General features: G+C 38.2%; 1 protein-coding gene and 1 non-coding gene across 2 annotated transcripts; one reads left to right on the forward strand and one right to left on the reverse strand.

Annotated features, from left to right (window-relative positions):
• Window positions 1-10,406: 10,406 nt before the first annotated feature.
• LOC125585788 lies at window positions 10,407-16,106 on the forward strand. The gene has a single exon (XM_048755461.1). The coding sequence runs from the start codon at window positions 10,437-10,439 to the stop codon at window positions 16,095-16,097; it is 5,661 nt and encodes a 1,886-aa protein (XP_048611418.1). The 5' UTR covers window positions 10,407-10,436; the 3' UTR covers window positions 16,098-16,106.
• Window positions 11,034-11,140, reverse strand: LOC125586537. The gene has a single exon (XR_007323073.1). It is a non-coding gene; the product is annotated as a small nucleolar RNA R71 (small nucleolar RNA).
• Window positions 16,107-22,259: the final 6,153 nt, after the last annotated feature.

Consider the following 22,259-nt stretch of genomic DNA (forward strand, 5'->3'; position numbering starts at 1 on the left):
CGCATTAATTTTATAATGGTTTAGTTTGCAATAATATATGACTACTAATGTGTTTAATTATTTTTGGAATATACTAGGCATTGGAGCATTTTTCAGGGATCTGAGCACACGCACTCTTAGAGAAGAAGTCGTGGAACAACTTCACGAGAACATTCCCATCTTATTGTCCAACTTGAAGAAGATATTTCCTCCGGGATTTTTTGACGTCATGGAGCATCTAGCTGTCCACCTCCCATATGTGGCATTGATTCGTGGACCTGTACATTACAGATGGATGTATCAGTATGAGTGAGCCATGAAATATTTGAAGGGAAAAGCAAAAAAACTCGTAAAAGTTGAAGGTTCTATAATTGCTGAAAGTTTGACGGAAGAAACTTCTCACTTTACATCGTACTACTTTGCATCAAAAGTACGTACCCAGAAAAGAGCTCCAAGAAGATATGATGATGGTGGTGTCGCGCAACATATGCAGTTGCTGGTGTTCCAAACATCTTTAGCCAGATTGGACGAATCAGTGGGAAATCGAAAGAGGTTTGGTGGTCGAGTGAAGAAGACGCTCATAGTGCACACACCTATATTCTACTCAATTGCAAGGATCCATTGATGTGTTATTTTGAAAGGTAAAATATTTTATGGAAACTTCTAAACACATATAAGCATAAATTATATAATTTCCAAAGATTAATTAAAAAATATGTGATTTTACAGCCTATTTGTTTCTCAAGTCGAAGAAACATTCCCATGTATATCCACAAGTGACGTAGATAGAAGAAAATATTAACACTTTATTAAGTGGTTGAAGAATCAGGTATTAACTCAAACTCTTAATTTTTGCAGGTTGATCGATCAAACTCTTTCTTCATACATGATCTGTATTTCAACGTTCTCTTTATTTTTGCAGGTTGATTATGACGACGACGCAGATTACCCTGCGTGGTTTCACGAAGTAATTAAAGCTCCACTTGCAAAGGTCACCACATCACAGATGTATTTCACATGAGGCTATACTTTTCACAAATATGAGTATGGTAGACAGCGGGCGATCAGTAACTATGGAATATGTGTGAAAGGTGAAACAGATTTCTACGGGATATTGCAGGAGATTATTGAAGAGGATTTCTCAGGGTTATTGAAGCTGAAATGCGTCCTCGTCAAATGTGAATGGTTCGACCTCTTCGTCAACAGAGGTGTTCGGTTTAACAAATTCAGTGTAGTTGATGTCAATGGTGGACGAAGGTACAACACATTTTTACTTATTTATGTATAAAATATTTTCGTATTTACGTTTATTTTTAAATTATATTTTTATTAATAAATTAAATAATTTTTATTATATTTTTTAATTCTGGAAAATAAAAAATCGAAGTAAATTCGTAGCTAAATTACGACTACATTACGTGGAAAGTTTACGAGGAAGTTACGAGGAAAAATTTTACGTCAGCACTACGAGGAAAGCTTAACGAGTATTTTACGTGGAAGGGTTTACGTGTAATTTACGAGGAATTACTTTCGAGGTAATTACGAGGAAATGTAACGTCCTCCTTACGTGGAAAGTCTACGTGGTTTTTACGACGAATAATTTTCTTCGTCTTTACGACGAAATGTGTTTCTCGCTAATTTACGACGAATTAGCGAGGAAAAATGCGTTACGACGAACGGATAACGACGAAATGTGTTCCTCGCTAATTTCTTGTAAAGTCTATTTTACGACGAACTTACTACGAATTTCGCCGTCGTTAATGTTGTGTTTTCTTGTAGTGAAATTAATGAATAGAATTCACTGAATGAAGTTTCACTGTTGATGAAATAAAAGATGTTCAATTAGTGCTATTTATGAAGATATATCCTACAAAGAGTTGATTGGGGTAGTTCTAGATTTTGCAATAGATGACACTAGAAAGCTCAGCTACACTTCACCATCAAAATTTATCTTTGTTACAAAATATGTTTTTCCAGTTTTTATTAGAAATGATCACCAAGTGGCCTCCTTTATGAGCAGACAATTTCTGATGTAAACTCATTGGTCACGTTTTATTTTTAAGGTCTTATTATTTACTTTGCCACAGTTACTAGTTTCATGTTTTCATGTTACAAAAGGATATGTACACACTCCCTTTGATTGTGCAAACAAAGGTGGTTGCAGTAAATCCTTTAAGGTATAATAAGACTCCTTTTACATTTTCAAAAAGTCTTACAAAATCATTGTATACCAATCATTGGTTTCATTTTTTTATAGATCACTTTTGATTGTGTGAAACATGATACAATCACGAGATGAAGTTTCTAGTACTCAAGACTTCCTGATTGCTTGAAGTAGCAAAATCCTTGTGATATTTATTACAATTTTATATTTACAAGGACTTATAAATAGTTGTATAAGCTTATTAGCTTCATGCTTTATATTGAAAACAGAAACACCAAAATCACCATTGACTGTGTCAAACATGATAGAACCCAGAGATGAAGTTTATAGTAAACAAGACTTGCCTATTCTTGGAAGTAGTAATATTTTTGAGGTATATATTACAATTTTTACATTTATAATGACTTATAAAGTAGTGTTATAATACTTAGTCACTTCATGTTTTGTGTTTCAGGTAGTTGTCTTGTGTGAGATGCTTATATCTTTTGGTTGCTTAGGATTCTTATTTCGGTTCAGTTCGGTTTGGAACGGTTCGGTTTGGTGCGGTTTGGTTTTATCATAAGAGATATTTTATTTTTGTATTTTTCTTTCTCTTTTAATAATATAGATAATTTATGTAAAAACAATGCAAATATTAAAGCATCTCTAGAGGGATTGAGAAACTCTCCTTTTTCGCTTTTTATGATTGCTAATTTAAATAAAGTTCTAGTGAACTATCTTATTTTAATTTTTTTTTACTCAAAATTTTATAATCTTTCATAACATAACACATCGTGGATTACAAAAGCCGGCAGAAAATGGTAATATCTCCGGAAGCAATAGCCCAAAAGAGGGAGACAATAACAATGAGGTAGGATAATACGAGAAAAAAATATTAGAGAGCCACATTTACTGAAGCTGGAACTGATAGACTGATCATAACTCGCAGACACTCCTGAGAAACATGAGACCGAAGATAACCAAAGAACCAATGACTTAGGCAAACCCAACCCTGAAGGGTACACCACCAAGCCAAAACAGGCGCACCATCGGGACAAGCATGTGCGAGGATAAACTTACATCAACACCAGAGACTGTTGCAAACCGGAGCAAAGGCAGAACCAAGTCAAAACCAAACACCCAGGCTCAAAGACACAAGAACTTGAAATGCTAAAGGGAAAAACACCGGCGAAGATTTACAGGTCTTACACGCGGACACTTGTTAGGCAGAATAGCGATCTACAGAGCTAAAACTGGTCACCTCCTCGCAAGAGAAAGCCTACAAATCAAACTTACTGCTTCGTCTCGAAATGCTCGCCCAATCCATGGTGGATAAAGGAGAGGTCTAGTAGATTCCTCCACAGCAAATATACTTTACACCGACGAATTCAAAAAACTAGAACAAGGCGAAAAAAGAATTGACCATAGGTGCAAGCAACCGAAGAGAAACAGAAGCACCATAACCCAAATCTAAAGCAACCCTCGACTTGAGAAGAACGACCTTCACCTAAACCACCATAAACGATAAAAACCTAGATTAAACTAAAGAGAAAGAGGAGAATCTCCCTCATATAGCGACGGTGAAGAGCACCGCCAACCACGAAAGGAGATCAGACGAACTGGAATTTTCTTCTTCTTTTCTCTCGACGGCTTGACCTGATAACTGAAAGCTTCTGCCGAACTATCTTATTTTAATTATTCGTAAAGTTTTGTCTTTCAAAATGTTATTTCCCTTAGCAAGAAACCACTTGAGATGATAAATGAGCTTTCCCATTCTCATTTTTTGCATGGCCAATTAACTTCAAATCACAGGCCTAATAACTTCAAAGTCCGTTTACCAGAAAGCCCATCAGATAATTTTTTTTGTGGACCAGCCCATCAGATAATCAAAAGCGTGTAAGCCACCCCCAAAATATCGCTTTCAGCTATTTACCCTTTTACGACAAAAGTAAAAAGAAAAATGAAGAGAATAAATATAAAGTTGGAGAGAAATATTTTATTGGATTGTAAAAAACAATAGAAGCCGACATTATGATGTTTACGTTTAGATGGATACGAGGTAGTTGGATAAGATAAGCTTAATGATAATTTTTTTTATAAACTTGCTAATATTATGGGTTTTCTTTGTTTTCACCAAAAAGAGAATTTTAGAATGAAAATCTTATTTTATTGATTTCTTTTCCCTTTCCTTTAGATAGTGTTTAAAATCAATCGGTGTAAGAAATATGGTCTTTATATTATATAAAGTCAGAGCAAATTTATTGCAAGCAATTATATATATATATATAACATGGGGCGGATCCAGCCATTCATTTAGTATGGAGCATGCAATGTAAAAAATGCTTAGATGAAGGGTATCTACATAAATTTTATGTTAACTATTAAAGGGAAAAAAGTATTTTGTGCGAGGCATATGCCACACCCAACTCCTTTCTTCGTCCGCCCTCACAATTGCATGTCCAAGTTAGATTCCGAGTGCGCGAATAGTGTAAATGGTATTGAGTTCCACTAGACTGTGACTGGGCCACAACACAAGTCGCTGTAAGTTAATTTTACGTGAACCTTAAGATCTTTAAACATGTTAATCACGTAATAGAATCATTTGAATGTTTATAGAGTTATCTTGATTAATTATATCTGAGAGATCTTCCTGAATAGATTGAATCATGAATGAAAGATGAACAGCTCAATCTCTTCTTAAAAACTCTTAGGTTTCTCTCGCCTTGCCTATAACGTTAGCCGTTTCTTTTAGGATATCTTTACGATGGTCTAAAGATATCGGTGGAGAAATGACTTAATTCCTCTTTACGGTTTCATTTAGATTAATCTCAACCGTCCATCAAAATAGAGATAAATTAGAAATTACTTATTTATTTCTAATTTCATTGGTCACCAAATATATTAAGGGATAATAATACTTCAATATAAAACGGATAACTATAAAACCATATAATAGAGAAAGAAAATATTCGTGACAGTCACTTGACACAAATCAACACTCATTTATCAAAGATTACATCATAGCAATATACCACACGTCTGCAAAAATCCATGGCTGCATCATTAACACAACAGAATAGAGATTCATTATCTCATCTGCCAAAACGTTAAACACAGTATGATTGTTTGCCACGAGTTTTCCTTTAATCATATTGTTGTCATCAAATCATCATTCCGTTCGTATGTCTCACTTTACTGTCTTCATAGAGAAACCCCCAAAAGTATATATGTTTAATGATTTTAATTAGTCAATTTAAATATCTTACTTTACTATCTTTTCAATTTATATAACCATGAGAGGCGTAGTTATTATCTAAACTGTTAAATGGAAGGTTTCACCCACTTTTGTTTAGAAAATAGTTTTTTTTTATTGTTCTATCAAAGATAAATTTTATTTAAACTATATTTCTGATATGTAAATACCATCAATAATTATTTAATGTTTAAATCTTAATCTATTTAAATATAACATTTGATTTGTATAATTTACACCATATTTTCTATTTATAGAATACATTTTATTTGATATCATACTTTCTTTATAAATGATGTGTTATTCTTTTGCTTGGAAAACTATAATTGTTTTAAACTATTTTATCAAACTATAATTATTTTTAAATAATTTAAAATTATATATTTAAAAATATATAAATCTCAAAATAATTACTATATATGTTAAATTAATTTTAATTTTATATTATATTTTTAACTTAATTTTATTGCATTTATAAAGTATTTAAAAACTTTTAATTATGAAATAAATAGTATTATACAGTTTTATATATATTATTTTAAATTTGTATTGTGTTTCAGACTACTTTTTATCCACTTTCACCATTTAAACATATATTTTATACCGCTTAATACACACTTGTACTCCTGGATCCATCTTTGTTTTACTCAATCTTTGTTTTACTCAATCCGCTTTATCTGATTTCTCCACCAAAAAATCATAGATAGCCAGGTAGGTTTCAAATGGGGAAATTCATTCTACCAATCTTCAAAATTTATAAAGAGATATATATATATGATTGTACATAAAACTGTCCCAAATATTTTTCACAAGTTTCTTCTCGATGGACGAGTTAGCCTATATTGTAACTTTTATCGGTTTATGTAACTGTAAAACTTGTTCAGCCAAATGCGGTAGCGCATCAATTTAGCAAAACATACCCTAAACATGTTTCTCTAAACTCTGGTTAGGTGAAATACACGTTGAATTTTTATTTTTATTTTGCTAAATACAAGTTGAAGTTTTCCTAAAAGAAAAATGTATTTTTTTTTGTCTACTTCCGATATCTATACTATTAAAAGAGAAGTCATGATTTTTTTCATGTGTGATATTTTAAATGGACCATCAATAGAAAGTTGCTTACATTATTTTTTTTGTATTTTCATAACAATATCCTAACAAGATATTTAATTCTCTTTTTTATTCCATCAAAATATTATTAGATATGGATAATTTCGAAAATATATTTATTCCATCAATATATAATTATAGTTGCATATAACCATTTATAATCTACTTAATAATAATAACATTTAATTATTCTAGAGTTAATACTTGCATATGATCTAATTAATAATAATAATATTTAATGTTAGAAATTCACCATGAAAATAATAAAATCAAATATTAAAATCTAACACTATTGTATTTTCATAATAAGTGTTATTATTATTAATTATGTTATACATTATACATGTATCAACATTTATATAGATGTGGTTTTAACAAACATGTATTGATAAATATATAATATTTTTTAAGAAAGTTCTAAAAAAATCTATTAAAATATTTTCGGAATCAGTTTAAATTTTATATCCAAAAGTAATTAATTTTAATTTTAGTTATCATAAACTATAATTAGAAATTAAAATTTATTTTAGTTTTGATTTATATATGAAAATTTAAAATTATATAAAGTATTATAATTATATATTCACTGATAATAACAATTTAAACTGATTAATTTCAAAAATAAAATTTACAAAGATTTTGTTAGAAATATTCATTTCTATTTCAAATTAAAAGAAGATATTTTATCCAACTTAGTGTATTTCTCAAATATGATATTTACTACAAACATATTTTGAAGTACAATGTATTATAGTTTTTCTTTAAAAGAAATTCTTTACAGTGTCTCAAAAAATATATTTTCTACTATATAGATCCAATTTAATTTTCTTTCATATAAATTTAAAATAAAAAAGTATGTTACATAATAAAGTTTCTAAAATAATTTTTGTTACAAAAATATACAATTTATAGTAATAATATATAAGTCACGGAAACATAGCTATTATAGAATTACATAATATATAACACTAAATTACATTTAGTTATTGGTAAAAAAATTTTATATAAACTAAAATATTTTAATATATAAATAAAAAAACCCGCTCAAGATCTAGTTATGAAAGTTATAAAGGCTGAGTACAAGAGATGGTCGAGAACCAAAACTATGATCCATTACAAAAGAAAAATTAAATAGGGAATGGATAAGGACAAGTAATGACCATACAATTAACCCTAATGTATAGTCTAATTGACATATGAAAATATAATTTTATTTGACGAGTTAGCCTATATGTTACATTGCATCCTTCTTATTTTAAGTTCTCAATTGCATTAAAAGATCATATATTTAGTATCGACGGTCTGAGGCTCCTTCGTAGAGCAGCCTTTAGATGAAGCAAAGGTAGATTTCTTATCTACATTTAAGTCTTGCTACACTTTTATCTGTTACTTTGATGCGGCGTAAAATAGTGCTTCATGTGCAGGGAGGCTAGATGGATTATCTCCGACTCCACTGGCTCCAAACTGGTGCGAGGTTCAGCTTCTCATGAAGTGCTAGCCTTGGTCCTAGTTATAGAAGCAATGGCGCTAAAAGCAGGGATCGAATCTGCTCTAGCGAGTGGTATCAACAAGCTTATCTGTTATTCAGACTCTAAAAACTTGATTAATCTGCTCATATGAAACAAGTCTGTGACTGCTCTCCCTTAGATCCTTCATGACTTAGGCGTGTTGAGTCGATTCCTCTCCTCTATCTCTTTTTGTTTTGTTCCACGACAGGGTAATATAGAGGCTGATAAACTAGCCAAGGAAGGAAGCTCTGTTTTCTGCTTAAAACTCTATTATTTGTTTTAAGTCTAATGTTTGAAGTAATGAAGTAAGGTTTGACCCCCAAAAAAGTGTCGACGGTCAATAATTCCATAAATGGAGAAATCGTATTCGTTTCCCTATGGTCTGCTTATGGTCGCACTAATGACAGGAGTTAAATACGCCAATATTTCTTGAGCTTGTATTCATTTATAGTTTTTTTTTAAAATAACTAACATGTGTTATAAAAGTATAGGTCTATTTTTATTTATAACATAGAGATTCCTTATATAGGAGATTACACCGTCATAGATAAATGAAAAGATTACAAATCATAATCTCTTGGTTATGAGTCATCCATAATCTGGTTCATAACACTCTCCCTTGGATGCCATAACCATTTAGAGCTTGTAATGTGCTTTAATGTTGTCTCATTAAAACTTTACCAGGAAAACCCAATTGGGACAATGATATCTTCTCAATTTGCATTGTTTTAACCATTCATTCTAGCATATGCTGACCATTTAGGATAGCATTTAGATATGTTTAGGATTGCATTGCATTACATATGTCCTTATCAGGTGATGGAGATTTCAATTGGTGATTTTGGAGCATTTAGAGATGGTTTGGAGGCAAAAAGGGGTGATTCTCGAGAAGGAGACGCATTGATCAAGTGTCCCAGCGGCATAAGGAAGTCCCAGCGGCCTTTTGGCCCTTCAAGAAGCCGCTGCCAGCGCTGAGAAACGGAGACCAAGTATGGGAGCGGCCTTACGCAGCGGTGTACCGAAGCCGCTGTAGACGCTCGAGAGATGAAGACTCAAGAAATGGAGACCAAGTGCGGGAGCAGCCTGACGCAGCGGTGTGACGAGACCACTGGGAAAATACCTCCTTCCCTGTCGCGTTCGTACTTGTCGCAGCGGTGTACCGAAGCCGCTGTAGACGCTCGAGAGATGAAGACTAAAGAAATGGAGACCAAGTGCGGGAGCGGCCTCACGCAGCGGTGTGACGAGACCGCTGGGAAAATACCTCGTTCCCTGCCGCGTTCGTACTTGTCGCAGCGGTGTGATGACGAAGCAAGTAAGCCGCTGCGAGTGTCCCAGCGGCTAGGCGGAGCGGTTTCACGTGGCCGCTGCGAGTCAAGAAAGTCAACATTTTCCGGGTTTGACCAGATAATTACCAATTTGTGTTTTGGTTAACCCAGGTTTGTTGGGTTAAACCAGGTTCGACTTTAAGCTACTATAAAGGTCCTTCAGACCTAATTGTATGATCTTATCTTGTTTTCTATCAAATCACAAAAGAACTTTTAGGTGAAAGATCATATCTTGATCATTTCTCTCTTGTGATTACTTGATTTTCTTGATCTCTTATCATGTTTAGCACCAAATCATCTTTGATTCTTGGGCTCATCATGGAGAGTATTGAGTAGTCATCTTTGGATTCATGGGTTAGGGAGATTAAGGGTGATTAAGCTAGATCTAAGGTGTTTAGGTATAGATCAATCTTATTCCTTGCTAGTAGAGGGCTTTTAATGCAATTTTAGAGTTGGCCTCTCCAAAGTTGAGCTCTAGGCATTTCATACCCGGAAGGTGTTTGATGAAATGTCTGAACCAACTCTCCTAAGCTTTTAACATCCTTTGCCAAAGGGATTTGTTGTTAAAGGTGTTAAGATGGCTAATAGACTTGAGATTAATGATTACTTAGGTAACATTCAACCAAAGGAATTTGATGCTTGAGTTATCTAGGTAAATGAGCATTCATCTAGGGATAGAGTTTGCTTAGGATTGTGTCTAGGCCTAAGGAAGATATAGATTGGTTAAAAGTTGACACCTTTAGGTTGAATCTTGATCACCCAAGATCAATTCCCATAGCCCATGAGTTCTCCCTTCTTATAAGAAAGAAAGCTTGTGCCTTTATTGCATTTTAGGTAGTAAGTTAGTTTCAAATCATCTAAAAAAACTGGTAGCACTTAGATTAAGCATGGTCTTGCATTCCCTTTGCATCATAATCACCTAGGATTGGTTCGACAATCTTTTATACTACATTGATTTGATCTTAGACCCTTGAAAAGTCTTATATCAAATTGGCGCCGTTGCCAAATTCTATGTTGATTGTGACATTGGGATTTAGTCATTTGCTTGAGACTAAGTCAATTTTTATTTAATCGTGTTATTGCTTCTCTTTGTTCTTCTCTCTTTGCATTTCAGGTGTATGAACACAAGGAGCAGAGGTCCAACAAATCTAGTTCCAAGAGTTGAAGACATTAGAGCACTTGAGAGGGAGATAGCAAGACAAAGAAGAGAAGTAGAGCAACAAGCTCACTTGCAAGGGTTGGAGTTTGATATGGAGAATCTGCCTCAAGATGGTGAAGCCCAAGGAGGCAATGGTCCAAGAGCTGATCATTTTAGACCACAGCGCCAGCCACAACATCCACAGCGCAAAGCTCGTGCCATTGGAGCCTATGATCAACCTCACATTCATGGTCATAGGTTGGGAATCAGAGCACCAGCTGTGGAGAACAACAACTTCGAGATCAAGTCAGGACTGCTCAACACTATAGAGAACAACAAGTATCATGGTCTTGCTGCAGAAGACCCTTTTGATCACTTGTACAAGTTTGATCAGTACTGTGGCTTGTCCAAGACAAATGGTGTTTCTGAAGATGCTTTCAAGCTGAAGCTATTTCCTTTCTCTTTGGGAGACAAGGCACACCAATGGGAGAAGACTCTTCCAAGTGACACTGTCACTACTTGGGAAGATTGCAAGAGAGCTTTCCTAGAAAAGTTTTTCTCTACTTCAAGGACAGCTAAGATCAGGAACGAAATCTACGGATTTCAACAAAAAGGTCTAGAGAGCTTCAGTGAAGCATGGGAAAGGTTCAAGGGTTATTGGTCTCAGTGCCCTCATCATGGTTTCAGCAAGGAGAGCTTGCTTAGCACCTTCTATAGAGGAGCCTTACCACAGTGCAGAAACAGGCTTGATACTGCCAGCAATGGTTTCTTCTTGGGGAGAACTGAAGAAGAAGCAGAGGAACTGGTGGAGAACATGGCTAATAATGACTCAGTCTACAGTGAGGAGCATGATAGGGTCAACAAAAATGATGATCAACAGACAAAGAGAGAGATCAAGTCCCTGCAGGAGAAGATGGACTTGCTTCTTTCTAACCAAGCTAAACAAGAGCAGGTCAACTTTGTGGGTGGTCCTATTCAAGAGATTCCTCCCAAGATTAATGAAGTTGATGGTTTGGAAGGACAAGAAGAGCTGTGCTTCATCAACAACAATGGTTCTTGGTACAGGAAGGAACCTAACTTTCAGTACAACAACTACCAGCAAAAGTCCTACTCAAACAACCAGCAAGGAGGATACCAGCAGAGGCAAAACACTCAGCAAGGGAGCTATCAGCCTAAGCAAAACACCCCTCCTAGTTTCAACAATAACAACAATCAGTCTACTCATGCTCAAGGAAGTTCTTCACAGGCCCCAGCTTCAGATACAAGTGTGGATGCGATGTTCAAGAAACTTTTGGATTTTCAGGCCAAAAATGAGAAGACAATGGGTTATGAGTTCACGAAAATTCACTCCAAGATTGATGGAAGTTACAATGAGCTCAACAACAAGATCCGCCATTTGGAGAATCAGTTTGCTTCAATGAACTCTCAGCCAAGTCGCCAACAAGGGGCATTACCTGGAAAGCCAGAGCAAAATCCCAAGGAGACAATGAAAGCCATCACCCTTAGGAGTGGAAAACAGCTACCACCAAGAACTCTCATTAGGGATAATGAGAAGCAAGATGGGGAGGTGGTCATCAATGTGGATGATGATGTAGTTATTATGGATGAGAAGACCAATGAAGAGATCTTGGAGAAAATATTTGAAGCAAAAGGAAAGGGTAAAATTGGAGAAGAAAAGAAGGGGGAGAACAAGAATGAAGTTGCTACTTCATCAAAAGAAGCTCTATTTAATCCTCCTCCCTATGAACCAAAACTTTCTTTTCCTGGTAGATTCAAGAGACAACTTTTGGAGCAATACAAGGCTTTATTTGAGAAACAAATGAGTGAAGTTCAGATTACTATGCTCATAATTGATGCCTTCATGCTAGTGCCTCAATACAGCAAGTTCCTCAAGGATGCTGTAACTAAGAAGAAGAAGGAGATGGAAGGCATGGTGGTTCTTACTCATGAGTGTAGTGCTATTATCCAAAGGCTAACCATCCCTAAGAAGCTTGAAGATCCAGGAAGCTTTACTTTACCTTGTGCCATTGGGCAATTTACTTTTGAGAGGTGTCTATGCGATTTGGGAGCAAGTGTGAGCCTTATGCCTCTCTCCATTGCTAAAAGGCTTGGCTTTACACAATACAAGAAGTGTAGACTCTCTCTTGTGCTAGCTGATCGCTCAGTGAAGATTCCCATTGGTATCCTAGAAGATCTCCCTGTCATGGTTGGAAATTGTGAGATCCCTACAGATTTTGTGGTGTTAGAGATGGATGAAGAACCAACAGATCCTTTAATATTGGGGAGACCTTTCTTGGCTACAGCAGGAGCAGTTGTGAATGTTAAGGAAGGGAAGATTGATCTTCACATTGGAAAGGGAAACATTCTTCACTTTGACATCAAGGAGGTGATGAGGAAGTCTATTACTCAAAGCCAAGCATTCTACATTGAGGAGATGAAGGTGTTAGCTGATGAACTTCTAGAGGAGTTGGCACTTGAAGACTCTCTACAACATGCCTTAACAATTGAGAGAGAGGTCCAAATGGTTGAGAACAAGGAAAGTGATGCTTATGTGAAGATGCTGGACTCTCACAGAGAGATTAGTGATGAAGAACAGAATGAGGAGCTTTCATATGAGGATCACCATGCTTCCCCAGCTTCTCAACAAGAGAATCTCCAAGAGGATGATTGGAGTGAACTCAAAGCACCAAAAGTGGAGCTTAAACCTCTTCCCCATGGTGTAAGGTATGCTTTCCTTGGCCCTAATGAGACTTACCCTGTCATAGTGAGTAGTGAGCTTAGTGAAGATGAATTGTCTAAACTTTTGAATGAACTTAAAAAGTATAGAAAGGCAATAGGCTACTCACTAGATGATATTAAAGGGCTATCACCTTCTTTATGCATGCATAGGATACATCTAGAGGATGAATCTATGACTTCTATAGAACATCAAAGAAGGTTGAACCCCAACTTGAAGGATGTTGTTAAGAAAGAGATTCTAAAACTCTTAGATGCAGGAGTCATCTATCCTATTTCGGATAGCAAATGGGTGTCTCCTGTGCATGTTGTTCCAAAGAAAGGAGGAATGACTGTGGTTAAAAATGATAAGGATGAACTAATACCAACAAGAACAATAACAGGACATAGGATGTGCATAGATTATCGAAAACTTAACAAAGCATCTAGAAAGGATCATTTTCCATTGCCATTCATTGATCAAATGCTTGAGAGACTTGCAAATCATCCATATTATTGTTTTCTTGATGGGTATTCAGGGTTCTTCCAAATCCCCATACATCCAAATGATCAAGAGAAAACGACTTTCACATGCCCCTATGGTACCTTTGCTTATCGAAGGATGCCATTTGGGCTATGTAATGCTCCAGCCACTTTCCAAAGATGCATGATGTCTATTTTCTCTGATCTTATAGAGGATGTTGTGGAGGTGTTTATGGATGATTTCTCTGTCTACGGATCTTCGTTTTCTGCTTGTTTGTCAAATCTTAGCAGGGTCCTCAAGAGATGTGAAGAGACCAACCTTGTGCTGAACTGGGAGAAGTGTCACTTCATGGTTAAGGAAGGGATTGTGCTTGGACACAAGATTTCAGAGAGGGGGATTGAGGTAGACAAGGCCAAGATTGAAGTGATGGTTGGGTTAGCTGCACCAAAGACGGTTAAAGACATTAGAAGCTTCCTCGGTCATGCTGGATTCTATAGAAGATTCATCCAAGACTTCTCGATGATAGCAAGGCCAATGACTAAGCTTCTATGCAAGGAGGCTGCATTCGTCTTTGATTGGGAATGTCTACAAGCCTTCAAGAAGTTGAAGGAGAAGCTGGTTAGCGCCCCAATTGTGCAGCCACCAGATTGGGATCTCCCCTTTGAGATCATGTGTGATGCTAGTGACTATGCTGTGGGAGCTGTTCTTGGTCAAAAGAAGGACAAGAAGACTCATGTGATCTACTATGCGAGTAAAACTCTTGATGAAGCCCAAATGAAGTATGCCACAACTGAGAAGGAGTTGCTAGCCATTGTCTACGCCTTTGAAAAGTTCAGAAGCTACTTAGTTGGGTCAAAGGTCATAGTCTACACTGATCATGCTGCATTGAGACACCTCATGGCCAAGAAGGATGCTAAGCCAAGGCTGTTGAGGTGGATCTTGCTGCTACAAGAGTTTGACCTTGAGATTAGAGACAAGCCAGGAGTTGAGAATAGTGTAGCAGATCACTTGTCTAGACTGAAGATTGAGAGTGGGATCCCTATTGATGAAGGGCTTCCAGAAGAGCAGATCATGGCAATTGGAGCGGTGGTAGCAGTTTGTGAAACTGGAAAGAAACTTGAAGAAGTGAAGGCAACTGAAGAGAAAGGGCCTTGGTATGCTGATTTGGTGAACTACTTAGCTTGTGGGAGAGAGCCACTTGATCTTGAGGGATATGCCAAGAAGAAGTTCTACAAAGATGTGAAGCGATACTATTGGGATGAACCTTACCTCTACATCCTTTGTAGAGATCAACTCTATAGAAGAGCAGTAGCTGATGAAGAAGTTGAAGGGATCCTCACACACTGTCATGGATCATCCTATGGAGGGCACTTTGCTACTTTCAAGACTGTCTCAAAGGTGTTACAAGCTGGGTTTTGGTGGCCTCATATGTTCAAAGACACTCAAGACTTTGTCTCTAGGTGTGATTCATGCCAAAGGAGAGGAAACATCACCAAAAGAAATGAGATGCCTCAAAACCCAATTCTAGAAGTGGAGGTGTTTGATGTGTGGGGTATTGACTTCATGGGACCATTCCCATCATCTTTTGGCAACAAATACATCCTTGTAGCTGTTGACTACGTCTCCAAGTGGGTAGAAGCTGTGGCAAGTCCCACCAATGATTCTAGGGTGGTGATAAAGATGTTCAAAAGCACCATCTTTCCAAGGTTTGGAGTTCCAAGAGCTGTCATCAGTGATGGGGGTTCTCACTTCATCAACAAGCTGTTTGAAAGTCTTCTCAAGAAGAATGGTGTGAAGCATAAGGTTGCAACACCATACCATCCTCAGACAAGTGGACAAGTTGAGATCTCCAACAGAGAAATCAAGTCTATTTTGGAGAAAACAGTGGGGACTACAAGGAAAGATTGGTCCATCAAGCTAGATGATGCACTATGGGCTTATAGGACTGCTTACAAGACTCCTTTAGGAACCACACCTTTCAACCTTGTGTATGGGAAGGCTTGTCATCTACCGGTTGAACTTGAGTACAAAGCATTGTGGGCTGTTAAGTTGCTGAACTTTGACATCAAGAGTGCAAAGGAGAAGAGACTTCTCCAACTCAATGAACTGGAGGAGATCCGACTTGATGCTTTTGAGAACTCAAGGATTTACAAGGAGAAAACCAAAGCTTTTCATGACAAGAAGATCTTGAAGAGAGAATTCAGTGCTGGAGATCAAGTGCTTCTCTACAACTCTAGACTGAAGTTGTTCCCCGGGAAGCTCAAGTCAAGATGGTCCGGTCCTTTCAAGATCAAGGAAGTTAGGCCATATGGGGCAATTGTGTTATGGAACAAGGATGGTGGAGACTTTACAGTCAATGGACAGAGGGTTAAGCTCTACATGGGAGCCACAACAGAGGATGAGAGAACCTCGGTTCCTCTCTCCGATCCCATTCTCGCCTAGCCAAGAAGAAAGGAAGTCAAGCTAGAGACTTAAAACAAGCTCACTTGGGAGGAAGTCCCATGTCTATCCTTGTACATATTTTTATTTTTTTTTCTATTTCTAGTATGTCTTTGGCTATTTTTCTGTGTCTATCAGACCTTCAGGTCCAAGAGGAGAGATTGTGGCATTAAACGAGGTGTGGTGAGGTTCAAAACGCTCACAGCGGCCAACCACAGCGGTCTACGCATACCGCTGTGACTAAACGAGAAGATGAGAAATATGCTTGAAGTCTCACAGCGTTATCTCGGAGCGGTCTCATCAAACCGCTGTGAAAATACTCTACCCCTGCCCGATTCGTACTTGTCGCAGCGGTCTGGGAGATTTTGAGGCAATAAGCCGCTGTGAGAGGCGCAGCGGTCTTGCGGAGCGGTTTACGGTGACCGCTGCAACACTCAATTGCGCGTACCGGCGTCGATTTCCGGTTCAATTCAACTGAACCGGATCGAAATCACCAAAACCCGACGCGAGACACTCCTTCTTCCTCTCCAAAATCGTATCTCTCTCTCTCTCCCTTATCAAAAACTCCATACTTTCATTCTCTCAAACATAAGAACTCATAAATCTCTCAATTCTTCACCAAATTCGTTGATTCAAGTTGCTATCTCCGTGATTTCACTTCGACTTTTCATTTCCCTACTCTTGTTTATCTGAAACAAGCTAAGGTATAGAGAAATCGTCATCTTATTTTTGGATTTAAAATTTCCAGTTTTTTTTAAAGTGGTTGCATGGTTGATTTCTTGTTCAATACTCGTTAATTATGTCCTTTTATGCTTGATTGATGAGTTGGGTAGATGAAAAACGTGTTTAATTGACCTGAATTCGAATTTGAAAAAGTTAGGGTTCATATTGGGGGTTTTCGAAATTTGAAATGGAGTGATTGTTTGATGTTAAAATTGAGTTTATTGAGTCATAGAAGATGAGTATGAATGCCATTTGCTGTTTTTGAACTCATTAACTCTTTCCAAGCTTTAATTTGTTTCTTATTGATCATGTCACTTATACAATTTCGAGCTTGTTGATAGCAGGACATGGGGAAAGATCGCGGTCCCGGAACTGATCGCATTGTGGATGTAGGCACTTCGTCTCGAGCTGGGACAAGAACCAACCCACCACGAGCAGGACGATCAAAGCCAAACCCACCAGCTCAGGTTTCCCGGCGCAGAGCTCCACAGCAAAGAGAAAAGTCGCCAGCTGACAGAGCGACATTAGAGGCAGAGATCGAAGAGATGATAGAAGAGGGTCTTAGAGCTGATACTGAAGATGAGGAGGAAGAAACACCTGCTCCCAAGCCAGCTAAGAAGCGGAAGAGAGTGCCCCCAACCAGCAAACCGACTTCAGCACAACTCTATGAGCGCCTTTATGATGATGTCAAATGGAACCCCATGAGATTTCCGGATGCTGAAGCTCTTCATGCGCTTGGGATCTATGAAGATGTAAGGATGATTCTCCGGAACATGGGCATGGAGTCACTACTTGGCATGAGCTACGGGATTCACAAGGAGGCTTCTTGTGAGTTTTTGTCTACATTCTTCGTGCAATACCATTGCGACGAACATAGGACCAAGGGGTTTGGGCGCATCAGTTTTAAGATCAATGAGAGAACCTATAAGGTGGGTTTCAAGAAGCTAAGCTCCATTCTCGGTTTCTCGGACAACCGTGGGTCGTTTCTACCTGCTAGGTCGGCAATTGTGGATGACATATGGACAGTGATTACGGGGTGGTCGCGTACAGCGGGAGAGGACAAGAGCAATGACATCTCTAACCCGGGAGTGAGATATGCCCACAAGGTCCTTACTCACACCTTTTACTCACGGAGGGAACCGGGCGGAGCAAACGATGATGAGCTCAAACTTCTAGCTCTTGGACTTCTCCCTATTCTCGAGGAAGGAACGCTACTCCACACCGATCCGGAAGATTTTGAGGATTTGGGACTTGTGGGATTGTTGATGAAGCGGTTTGAGTACTACCGAGATTGGGCTTGGATAACTCCGAATGAAAAACCGACGCTGTTTATCGGGAGCTTCATTACTCCGATCTTGGAAGCATTTGGGATAGATTTGGGACCTCAGGATCATGCTCCAGCCTCCATTGATCTCGCTTACTTGAAGAAAACCCATTTCCTTACCGGCCAATCTGGCGATCGGTATGGTTACCCCTTTTGGTCCACTGATCTCGAACCTGAGCAGCTACAGATATTCCTCCCTTGTGAGAGATTGACGACGCTATCTGATCCTCGGCATGTACTCTTCGCTCCAGCTGCTCATGAGCTCATTCCCGCAGATTTTGGTGTACTCGAGACCATCACCAAAGCGCGCAAAAAGAAGACCAAGGCCAGTTCTTCTCGGGCAGCTCGTCCTAGTGATGCTGATGACGAAGGACCGACCACACCAGCCTCGGTGTATGGGACAGAGAGATACCACTTTCAGCCTTATGGTGGAGTTACACCGAACATTGCATTGCGCCAAGCTCTCTCTCAAAACGCCAAGTTGCTTCGGTGGAACAAAATGCAAGATTCCACCATCCACAAGCTGAAGAACTCAGTGAAAGCGCTTAAGAGACAGATGAAAAAGGTCACTGCACTTCTCTCTCAAGTGTCTATCGGTTCTGGTTGTCAACGGGATGACGTGTTGGCAGTTGTTGGTCCATCTACTCTCCCATACCCTGTCTTCTATGGACCTCCTCGTTCCCTAGAGTACCGACTCCGTCGTAGACGTAGGAACATAGCTCCTCCACCCCGAGCCTCCTCCAACGAGTCTCCTTCAGTCACTACCGACGACGACACGGAGGGAGCATCCTCCTTTGCTTAGCCAGGTTTCATCATCACCCTTCCTTTGTATATATCAGTTTTTCTTTGCACTTATTTCTCTTTTCGGTATCTCCTCCTACTTTCTAACACAGAGACTGTGTGAACAAAGTTTGGGGGAGGTATCAAGTATTTGATCATGTTTTCTTTGATGAATTGAGTCTCATGCATCGCATTGTACATACATATATGCATAGAAAAAACCAAAAAAAAATAAAAAAAATTTGAAAAACACAAAAAGAAACATGTAGTTGCATCACTTGCACTTTTAAGATTGAGTCTAGAGCATATAGGTTGCATTCACTTGCATTGGGAATAATGATTTAAAATGCCTTGCAAAGAACCCTTGTCTAGAACTCAAAATGACACCCTAGTTAAACATATCAAGTAGCTTAAGCATCTCTTGAAAACCTTGTACGCTTCGAGCCTTGAAAACTCTTCTTGAAACTTGTTTGCTTGCTTGATGTTAGCATTGTTCTTAAGATCAGCTCCAATCTAAACTTGGCTTGAATGAACTTAATCTCTCTTGCATATGGGCATTTGCATACTTGATCCTGGATCTCATACACATTTGGGTTATCTTATTCCTTCATACCTATCTTTGTTAACCCAAATGGCACTCCGTACCCTAAAACCCTAACCATTCTTTGAGACCAAACATTGAATTGCATGAGTGAGACCTCTTTTGATAGCTTGTCATGTGCAAAATCTTGAGAGTATTGGAGGCGACATAGGTTTATTCTCATCTCTTGCTAGCACAATGAGTTAACATTTGGGGATGGTGAGAGGGGTTTGTGTTTTAAATTTCAATATCTTGGGTTTGGAGAGTGAGAAAAATGAGAGATATGAAAATAAAGCTCCTAGGGATATATATATAACAAAAAAATGATAATAAGAAGCTCTTGATTATGCAACAAATAACCTTCCCCCTAAAAAAAAAAAAGAAGATAAAAAAGAAGTTGGGGAAGGAAATAAAAAAAAAAAAAAGGGTTAGAGCTTGTGGAAAGTGGATTAAAATCCCTAGTGAGTGGGTCATAAAAAAAAAAGGAGAGAGTTGTACATTGGGTGAGTGATGTGAGGGGTTTTAGATTGATTTTTGAGATGATGATAAAGAGGGTAGAACTTGTGATCATTTATAACAAAATGGGGTAGAATGATGAGAATGAATCTATGTATGCATGAGTTGCTTCTAATCTTAGATAAATTTTGCATAATGATCAAGCTCCTTGTTTTGAGTGATAACCACCCTTAAATAAAAAACATTTGAACCCATCTCTTCATTCATATTAGACCATTGCATACCTAGCCAAATGATTGAGATCATGTGCCCATTTGTGAGACTTCACCTTGTGTGTGTGTGTGAATCAATGTGAGAGCTGATTGAAGGGACTTGTTGGTAGAAAGTATTGCAACTTGAGTAGAGGAAAAAGAGTATGGATAGGCCTAGAGAAGTTAGAGTATAATAAGGAGAATGCTCATGCTATTTGCTATGTTTCTTTAGGATGTTAAGTTGAGTGCTAGGAAGTGTTACTTTTGGCTATGAGTTCTCACCTTCAAACCTTTCTCTCTTATGAGTTCTTACAAGGTCACTTGAGGACAAGTAAGATACAAGTTTGGGGGAGTTGATATCTTCTCAATTTGCATTGTTTTAACCATTCATTCTAGCATATGTTGACCATTTAGGATAGCATTTAGATATGTTTAGGATTGCATTGCATTACATATGTCCTTATCAGGTGATGGAGATTTCAATTGGTGATTTTGGAGCATTTAGAGATGGTTTGGAGGCAAAAAGGGGTGATTCTCGAGAAGGAGACGCATTGATCAAGTGTCCCAGCGGCATAAGGAAGTCCCAGCGGCCTTTTGGCCCCTCAAGAAGCCGCTGCCAGCGCTGAGAAACGGAGACCAAGTATGGGAGCGGCCTTATGCAGCGGTGTACCGAAGCCGCTGTAGACGCTCGAGAGATGAAGACTCAAGAAATGGAGACCAAGTGCGGGAGCGGCCTGACGCAGCGGTGTGACGAGACCGCTGGGAAAATACCTCCTTCCCTGCCGCGTTCGTACTTGTCGCAGCGGTGTACTGAAGCCGCTGTAGACGCTCGAGAGATGAAGACTAAAGAAATGGAGACCAAGTGCGGGAGCGGCCTGACGCAGCGGTGTGACGAGACCGCTGGGAAAATACCTTGTTCCCTGCCGCATTCGTACTTGTCGCAGCGGTGTGATGACGAAGCAAGTAAGCCGCTGCGAGTGTCCCAGCGGCTAGGCGGAGCGGTTTCACGTGGCCGCTGCGAGTCAAGAAAGTCAACATTTTCCGGGTTTGACCAGATAATTGCCAATTTGTGTTTTGGTTAACCCAGGTTTGTTGGGTTAAACCAGGTTCGACTTTAAGCTACTATAAAGGTCCTTCAGACCTAATTGTAGGATCTTATCTTGTTTTCTACCAAATCACAAAAGAACTTTTAGGTGAAAGATCATATCTTGATCATTTCTCTCTTGTGATTACTTGATTTTCTTGATCTCTTATCATGTTTAGCACCAAATCATCTTTGATTTTTGGGCTCATCATGGAGAGTAGTGAGTAGTCATCTTTGGATTCATGGGTTAGGGAGATTAAGGGTGATTAAGCTAGATCTAAGGTGTTTAGGTATAGATCAATCTTATTCCTTGCTAGTAGAGGGCTTTTAATGCAATTTTAGAGTTGGCCTCTCCAAAGTTGAGCTCTAGGCATTTCATACCCGGAAGGTGTTTGATGAAATGCCTGAACCAACTCTCCTAAGCTTTTAACATCCTTTGCCAAAGGGATTTGTTGTTAAAGGTGTTAAGATGGCTAGTAGACTTGAGATTAATGATTACTTAGGTAACATTCAACCAAAGGAATTTGATGCTTGAGTTATCTAGGTAAATGAGCATTCATCTAGGGATAGAGTTTGCTTAGGATTGTGTCTAGGCCTAAGGAAGATATAGATTGGTTAAAAGTTGACACATTTAGGTTGAATCTTGATCACCCAAGATAAATTCCCATAGCCCATGAGTTCTCCCTTCTTATAAGAAAGAAAGCTTGTGCCTTTATTGCATTTTAGGTAGTAAGTTAGTTTCAAATCATCTAAAAAAACTGGTAGCACTTAGATTAAGCATGGTCTTGCATTCCCTTTGCATCATAATCACCTAGGATTGGTTCGACAATCTTTTATACTACATTGATTTGATCTTAGACCCTTGAAAAGTCTTATATCAGACAAAACCATGGTGAAGAAAAAAGAGTACAACACACATTATTCCCCCTGATTTGGACATTACTGAAGGTCTCTTGGACCTCTCCAA

The sequence above is a fragment of the Brassica napus genome, chromosome C4 (assembly GCF_020379485.1).
Source record: "Brassica napus cultivar Da-Ae chromosome C4, Da-Ae, whole genome shotgun sequence".
Classification (NCBI taxonomy): Eukaryota; Viridiplantae; Streptophyta; class Magnoliopsida; order Brassicales; family Brassicaceae; genus Brassica; species Brassica napus.